The following is a 9,215-nucleotide window of genomic DNA, read 5'->3' as shown; positions in this document are numbered from 1 at the left end:
TATCCTTAATTAGGGCCGGCCGTGACACTCCAGAATCGGATTACCATGTTAATCTCGATGACATACCGGAGCCTGAAATGGTAGAAGAAAGTGTATGCCAAACCAGCCATGGGAAGAGCAGCAAGGACACGGATAATGGTGTAGTCGGTAGAAGGAAGCGTAAAACACGATGATATGAATGTCGTATGCGAGGTTCTTCATGAAATTAATCGTACCACTGATAAGAGACTCAAGACATTGGTTATGAGTTCGACATGGGAAAGGCTAAGCAAGATGTGTTCGAGCATTTTGGAGATATTCCAGGGCTTTCGTTGGAGGAGAAATTCGACATTTGTGAGCTCCTCGCCTACAAAGTGGAGAGCCTCGAGATTTTTCGGGGGCTGTTGGCGGAGGCACGTCCGGCATACGCGATGCGTCTGCTTGAGGGCAGGAGCAAATTAGTATGTCAATAACTTCGTTTCTCTTTGGTTTATGGACTTTGGTTTTTAGCTTTGGCAGTAGACGTTGGTTTTTGTCTTAGTTATTTGGGCAGTAGACTTTGAGTTTTGGCTTGGTTGTTTGGGCAGTAGACTATGGTTTTTGACTTGGTTATTTGGCAGTAGCCTATGGTGTTTTGGCATTAGACTTATGTATTTTGCCATTTAAATGCAGTTTTTAATTATGATGTAGACTCATTTAAGTTGTTCTTATTGCAAATATGCTTTTGTTTTGTTAACTTCTGCTATTGTCTTTTGTACTTGTGTTTTTCTTGTTGTTAGTGGCTTTGGTTGATTGTTTAATAGCTGAAAAAATAAATCAATTGCAACAAGCATTTGGATAGAGAAACAATATAGAAGCCTTTTGCATATAAATTGATAAAATCAGTAACACAAACATTTGACGCCATAATATTCAGTACTTAAAAAACATGGTCATAGACAAAGCCAAGTGCTAAATTGGACCATGAAACCGAATGCAACCTGCCACTACCAACACATCAAAAAGAAAACAAAATCAAATAAGGCTTAGTAAATTGTCCAAAAAACACCATTCATCATGAAGCTTATGTTCTATTTAAGTGGATAACAACTGGCGCAAGAACTTGACTCAGTATGTTCAGTGGCATGCTCAAATGCAGCGGCTTTTAGGATCAAGAAAAGGCAATTTTACGTTTCCAAGCGCCTGATGGGGAGGGATGTAGCTTGATTCGGCATCATCATGGAACAGCTTTCGGTTAACTGGGATTGGAGCCTTATCCTTCACCACCAGAGACGTAACTTCGTCATCGTCAGAAAGTAGAAAAGTGTTTATTGATGAATTGATATTGATGACCTCGTGCGAATGCTCGATCTTGATGTTCTTACGGCCAAACAAGGCGCACATTCTATAGTACTCTGGCTCTCCCGCTCGGTAATAAGCTTGAGCCCACACATTCTCCTATATCATATAAACAACACGAGCAAGTCAATAAAATGAAGTACATGACCATATAAACATCATAATCCAAGAATTAACAAAGCACCATAAAGATCTTCTCGCAAACTATATCATCCGCATACACGCGATTCTCAGCTCGATCCCAAGTGGTTTCGGGCATTTTCATTAGTTTTGTGAGGGTTTCATACCGACCCTTAAGCACAACCAGGCTATCCTTTATGTCACTGGAGCGTAGTGTTTTTTTAAACACCCGATTGAGGTCCGCGGTGGCAATTAGGATTGCATGAGGACTGTGAACACCATTGCCGTCTAACATGTAATAAAAAAGAAGGGTGAGCCATCATGCAAATCAGTGGGCATTTGTTGGTGAGAAAATATATATGCAAGAGTAAAAAAATAATTTAAGTAATCACTATAATGCCAACATCCTTTTCCACCGTTAGGATCTTCATTAGGAGCATTTGATCCATCTCTTTTTTCCAAAGCTTATTATAGAAGAAACAAGATTGATCTGGTATTTCATTGAACTTCATGATGCAACGAGCTGCTCCGTCTTATGCCGCCACAGAAATTGTGCTAAGTGAGGATTGCATTTTCCATACACAATTTATAGAGGAGTCAAATAGCTCAAATGACGTGCCACATTTATGGAATTTTGGTGGTGGTTGAACCATTTTAAAACATGAAATAACTTGGGATTTATTCCCATCAGTGACAATTAATTCGGAATGCACGAATGAAGGCTTTTAGCAAGAAAATATTGTGAAGCAAAGGCTTCTAATTGATTAGGATTTTCACAGATAATCATCCCATTGTGTATATATCAAAAAAGGAGTTGACTCCAAAATTAATTACGAACTTTTCTTATACATTCATATCTCATCCAACTACCAACAATTTAATTCAAATATATACCAAATGAAACACAAATATGGTGAATTAATTAAATTCAAATTCTGTTAAAAAAAATCAATTCACAAATGATTTTTTAGACAACAAATATATGACAAAAAAAGTACAATAATCATAAAGAACTTGTGGCAAAGGCAGTCCCAATATAATGTCATAACAAAGAACATGTTTCAAAATGCAACAACCACAAACAACAAAATTTGAGCAAATATCACATAAGCTTCCCCATGAAAAAACCAAGCAAGGTGAAGATTATTGCCAATAAAATAAAATGACTCTCTTGCTCATTTTCGCGAATCGCTCTAGCATTTTCTGGAACTTGTGGCTCGCGGTAATCAAAAGTGCTAGATTGCAGATGCAGCGGATTGAGTTGGCTGAGTTCGCGGGAACGAGGTAGTTCGTTGGGGCGTATAAGAAAATGAAGTTGCTCCTCTTTGTAATAGATATTCGTCACACCAAAAGAAGTGATCCAGATGTGTGCCATTGAGTGGCCATTTGTAGTAGTAGCGGCTGACATTCAGCGCGTTCCTCCCCACGCATTTAACTACCATTTGTTTGTAGCCACAAAAACATTGTGCAGCTGGATGGAAGCCACGACCTTGAGCATCCATTTGACCTATTTGTAATAAAACATACAATATCATATCAATAGGCGTATATATTCAACGAACATAACATGAATTAAGTCAACGTTCAACCAATTAATCAAACATAGCCGATACAATGCAAATCTATAAGGCACCAAATACAAGTAAACAAGTGTCATATAGCACACATAAACAAAAACCAAGTGTATCTTTGGCTAAAACCTAGAAGAAGTGTATCTAGAAACAAAAACCAAGTGTATCTATCCTATTTCTCCAAAAAAAAAAATCATATTTATTAATTCTTATTTATCTAAATCTTCTCATCCCACATTGATTTTTTATGAGATTTCACCAAAATAAAACCTATATAAAAGGATACTTTTACTTTCTAAACCAAAACTCACATTTAATTGGTGGAATGATTGAGATTAGAACAATTTGAATTGCTTTGTCAATTTAAGTTGATCAAATTTATTTGGTTACATAAAAATTATTTAATTTCAATTTTTTAAAAATAAATACTTGTAATTAAATAAATTATTTCTTCATTTTAATTTGGTCATAAAATAAGATATATTGCACAATTTTGTTTTTCCTAAGAAGTTAGATTACACATTGATTTTTTTATGAAAATTTACCAATTGAAATACTAAATAAATTGATATAATATAATTTGAATCTCGTCTCAATTTCTTTAAGCCTTAGACGAGATGATTCTCAAAACTTAGTTATGGTCTTTCAAACTTCAAACAAGATGGTGCTTACTAGCCACTTTTATTAGTTCAAACTCCAAACGAAATGATGTTTGAAACTCAGTTATTATATTTTAAGCTCCAAATGAGATGATGCACATAACTCTGTTATGGTTTTTCAAGCTCCATACAAGATGATGTTTAGAAGTTAGTTATCATCTTAGAAGTTAGTTATGGTATTTTAAACTCCAAATGAGATGATGCACATAATCATGTTATGATTTCTCAAGCTCCATACAAGATGATATTTAAAAGTTAGTTATGATTTTATAAGTTTCAGATTGTATAATCTCACAAGTCAGTCCTGGTCTTTCAAACTCCTAATGAAAATAATGTTTAGAAATAAGTTATGATATTTAAAGTATCAAATAGTGATGTTCAAACGATTGACGCATAAAAGTCAGATATATTGTTTCAGAGTCCAGACGAGATAATCCTCAAAAGTTTGGCGTTCAAAAGTTAAATACTCCATTGTCTTTCGAGTTCTTGATGATCCTCTGGTCTTATAGAGTTGAGATGAGATGATGCTTATATGGCATATGAGATGTTAAATTAATTTTTATCCGTCAATATAAAAAAATTGTACAAAATTTATATAAAATAGTATTTTTATTATTCTAGCAAAAAATAAACATTTAATTGACGAATATAGTTGAAATTAATATAACGTAAACTCTATTACATCAAGTTAAATTAATAAAAATAATATAAATAATTTAAATCAAAATTTAAAGTCCTGTCGAATATCGACGGGTTATACACTAGTATGAGCAAATTATGATAGGCTAAGCATTGATAACGAACTAATTAATTCAAACATTTTTCAGTTTCCCATTTTTTTGCTTGATTATGATATTTTAATTTTTCAAATTATGCATATTTATTTGTTTTATATTATAAAGTTATTTATATGACGTTACACAAGTATTATAAAATGATAGCGTTTTAGGAATCTTAATTTATTTAACAAATTCTTCCTCAATAATATCTACTAACTAATTAAATAATAGTAATTTTTTTAATATTATAAATTATAATTACGTGTACACGAACTTTCTATAAATTCTCATCCAATTAATTTACAGCTAAATAGTTTTAAGAATTGAACATAAAAATGTATGTACTGGTACTTTCTCTGTACTCTCATTCAAGTAACTGATTATTGAATCATACTTTGTGCGCGTATTCATGGAAAAGTGAAACATTGATTTTTAAATATGGATGCTATCGTAAAATATATACCCATTCCGGCTCATTAATAACATCTCAATTTTCATTTTAGGTTGTCCCATTTATAATGTCTTAACCTAAAAATAAAAATAAATTAAGATAATTTCAAAGCAATTTAAATGATGTGGATCCATCCCACTTTATTGTCCATTTCCTCATTTACTTTTCTTTATCGAGTTTACAAGAATGTACAACCAATTACTTAGAGCATCAGCAGTGGAGGTGACCTGATAGCTGACCTGATCTTTTTAGTTTTGATTATTGCATTTTTTTTATTTAATTTTAATTGCACAAATTTAAATAACACAACTGACTTAAAATTAAACTTCATTTAATTTTAAAAATCCCAAAGATTACATAAAAAAATAACTAAAGACATAATTTAAAAATACTTAATTAAAAACTAAAAATATAAAATCCTAAAAATCTTCGGCTTCTCTCATCCTAGCGATGATCTTCGCGCATCGCTGCTTGTGGAGGGCGAGGGTTTCTGGACTCAAGTCGTCGGTCTTCATGAATAAAATTCGGTCATCGTGCATCTTCTGCTTGAGTGCATTGGACTTGGCAACCTTGGCCATCATTTGTTTGATGTTCTTGTCCGACTTGTTCATCCTCTCCACGTATTCAGGTGAAGGCCCGGAGCTTTGCGACACCTTTCCTTTCCCCTTCGCCGCTCTCGCCGCCGCTTTCGCTGCCTTGTTTTCAGTGGACCTTTTGTTGGAGCATGTCGTCGGAGTGGCCGGAAGGCCACTTTGCGCAAGCCTCCACCCAAACATTCTCCCACAACTTCACTTCCTAGGCCACTCGGGAGAAGAGTGTCCCTTTATTTAGCGGGGCTTCAAGGCGAGGTCGAGGAGGGCGTTCGCCCGCTCTTGAATCCGGTCCCAGTAGGCCTCGCCTTTTTGATCGGCACCCCGGATGGAGTCGTTCGTCTCCGCCGCCCAAATACGGACGATAAGGTCTGTCTCCTCGGGGGTGTATGTGTGTCGAATGGTCCTTCCCTCCTCCGACTCTATCTCCGGCGCCGACGCCTTCTCCTTGAAGGCCATAGCCTTCCGCCGCCCCCCTTTCTTTGGCCTCGACGCACTGTGGGCGGCCGGTGGGTCCTCTTCCTCGCTTGGACGGAGCTCCTCCTCCAAGTTAATGCCGGCTAAATCGGGGTGGTACTCGTTGGAAAGTCGGGTACCCAATTTGGATCGTACCAATTAATATTGTGTGGATCCATTTTTTTTTTTTTATGAGAGAAATAAAGAGAAGAAGAAGAAGATGAGAAGAAGAAGAGTTTTTATAGAAGAGGAAAAAAAGAAAAATAAAAAACAAAAATCGCTCAAATGACCGAAAATTGGAAAGGAAACAAAAAAAAAAAAACGGTCCAATCCCAACGGCTCAATTTTCAATTTTCGAATTCTATTTATTTATTTTAAAATCGGCGAACGCACAGCACGCGCCCGCTACACCTCCCATCGTGCCTACCCTGTTCTATCGGGGCAGCCTCGTGTCGTCCTTGCCTGTAGTGGACGACCCGATCGCTGGGGGTGACTCGAGTCCCCCCTATCAGATCCCCACTGCGGATGCTCTTAGTAATGTTGGCATATATATATATAAAATTATTTTAAACAGGTCTATTGAGAAGCTTAATTATTTTGAGAAGTGAGAAGTAATTTAAACCACACATTAAACCCAATTCAATGGCTGATCATCATTCTTTAAACTTGCGCTCATTTTATAGATAAGGCTATTTTAGACTTTTATTTTTGCCTGGAGACGTTAGTATAACCGATTATATAGCAATCATATCTTCTTAATTATGAAAGATAAATACAAATCTGATATTCATAAAACTAATCTATAAACATATTAATTATTTATTTTCCAACAAGTTCGATGCACACAATCTCAGAATTTTGAGTATCTTTATATATTTTTTTTTCCAACCTTCAATATACTTGTGGAATCTAAACGGAGGTTGAAGGTACTCTTTTCGTCGAACATAGTTCATATTTTGTTGAACTTATCAATTATTGTAATGAACTTTAATGGGTTTTTATTCAAGAGAATTTAAAATTATGAACTTTTATAATTATTTAATGGAACAAATGTATTTTATATTATGAACTTTTTAAGAACATAGATCAGCTGGAATTAAGAACAAAAACAATGAAGTGGGCTCCCTTCGCTGGCTCGTTTCTGTGCCGACCTGCCACTGTGAGCCGTAAACACGTAGTCGTTCCTTCATCTTCAGGCTACCACTATCACGAATCGAGAAGCCGAAATACTCTCTCCATCTCCCCAACCAACGGCCGCAACATCCTTCGGTAACCAACGTCGAATTCCCGATGTAGCAATCGACAGATTTACGGCCTCTGTTTCTCTCTCTCTCTACTCTGTTTCTCTCTCTCTCTACTGTAACAAAGAGCCGAGAAACCACCATCGTGTAGTCCATTCTTCCACGCACACAGATGGCTAAGCCGAGAGCCTCCATGGCCGAACACCATCGCGAAACGACGACCGCAAAACCACTCGGCGAGCAACATAACTGTAGTAACCCGCTCTTTTAATTATATTAAAACCAGTAATGCAATAATTATTTATTGCATCTTTAAGTGATAAAATCCAATGATGATCTATGATTGATTTTGGCTTATGATTTTGTTTCATATAATACTTGAAGCAGAGTTATTCTTTTATTTCGCGTGAGAAATTGCGACAAGGATTATTGAGCAGTCAATAATTTTTATTACAAGTTTATAACTGACTTAGCAAAGTCATGTTATTCAGTAGAAGTATTATTTATATTATTATTTATTATTATTCTTACTTAAGTCGTGAATTTATTTCGGCTTGTGAGAAAAATTAAATCTTCGGATTTAATTTAGATATTAGATGAGCAAACGAATTAAATCTACGGATTTAATTTAGATTATCCTAGCAAAACAATACAGATTTAGAATTACCAAGATAGAGGGATTTTATTTAGTCACACCACTGTTCGCTATTATTTTCACCACGCCGCAAGTATACGGGTAGTTGTAATATATGGAAGCAAGGTCGTATCCCACAAGGATTAGTAGTTCAATCTAGTGATTATCCTAATTCATTTTACTCGACTATTTAGACTAAACGATTGAGTGATTGGTTTGATTATCAAACTAAATACTTAACAAGTGCAAAGACAAATAAAAATCAAATAAGCAAAGTGGATAAATAAGATGATTAAGGCGATTTAGGGACTAGGCATCGATGATTAAGTAAAAGACTTCAATTATAGCTCAATATTAATCTTGACAATCCTAATTATCTAGAGTGATCTCCCAACTAGTTCTAGCCCCCTCCCGGACGACTAGAGCGGTAGATTACGGGTCATAGTTGCCGTCCCCGGTCAACTTCTAACCTATAACTCCCAAAAGCACACAAGGATCGACATACTCTCACCCAACTCTCAACCTCCCGGTTATCGAATTGATATGTTTCAAACACCTTATCTATTGCAATTATCCTCTCCCGATTCAATGTGCAAATTAGAAATGCATAGAATGTGGCCAACAATCCATACAAGAAATAAATCAAGGGTTTGAAAAGATAATGTGCAAATGAACAAACAAGATTTATATTGAGCATAAATAATCAATCCATTACAATAATCATCTAGCCTAATCCCCAAATCAAAGAGAAATTTAGCCTAACATGTTCAAACACAATAAATCAAAGTTAAAGGTGTACATAATGAAAGAGAGAGTAAGAAATGACAAATCCTATTTATGAGCTTCTTCTTCCTTCTCTTCTCTTCAATGGTCTTCAATGGTAGATGGGTGTGTTGTTGGAGGCTAGGGTTTAGTGTGTGTAGTGTTGGGGAAGATGAGTGATAGAGAAGAAGAAGAATAATAAGAGAAAAAGGGGGAAAATGGGTTTTAAGGGCTGAAAAACGCGACTCCGCTCTTTTCCCGCGGTCATGGCCCGCGCCCGTGGTGCTCAAACGTGGGCGAAACTCAGGGAACCCGCGGTCCCGCCCCGCGGCCGCGGGTGGTGACCGTGGGTGGACCCGCGGTCCCACCCCGCGGCCGCGGGTGGTGACCGCGGTACATCCCTGGAATGGAGCACTTAGCCCGCGGTCCCACCCCGCGGCCGCGGGTGGTGACCGCGGGCGATACCTTCCCCACGGACGCGTGACCGCGGCCGCGGCCTCTGTGCGCGGCTGACTTTGTCGGCCCCGTTCTCCCTCGTCCGAGCTCCGATTCGGGCGCCGTTCACGCTCATGGATTCCTCTCGAGACGTACTTCAATCCTATGCTCTCACAATTCTCCAATCAACTCTTGATTTG

General features: G+C 37.0%; 1 protein-coding gene across 1 annotated transcript; it reads right to left on the bottom strand.

Annotated features, from left to right (window-relative positions):
• Window positions 1-811: 811 nt before the first annotated feature.
• On the bottom strand, window positions 812-3,138 carry LOC131007806 (uncharacterized). The gene is made up of 2 exons (XM_057934723.1): window positions 1,502-3,138; window positions 812-1,416 (listed from the first exon to the last, which is right to left on the bottom strand). The coding sequence occupies exons 1-2, from the start codon at window positions 1,730-1,732 to the stop codon at window positions 1,108-1,110; spliced, it is 540 nt and encodes a 179-aa protein (XP_057790706.1). The 5' UTR covers window positions 1,733-3,138; the 3' UTR covers window positions 812-1,107.
• Between the last annotated feature and the right edge of the window lie 6,077 nt (window positions 3,139-9,215).

Source organism: Salvia miltiorrhiza, chromosome 2, assembly GCF_028751815.1.
Source record: "Salvia miltiorrhiza cultivar Shanhuang (shh) chromosome 2, IMPLAD_Smil_shh, whole genome shotgun sequence".
Lineage (NCBI taxonomy): Eukaryota > Viridiplantae > Streptophyta > Magnoliopsida > Lamiales > Lamiaceae > Salvia > Salvia miltiorrhiza.
The sequence above is the reverse complement of the archived record's forward strand: the minus strand, read 5'-3'. Positions and strand labels throughout refer to the sequence as shown.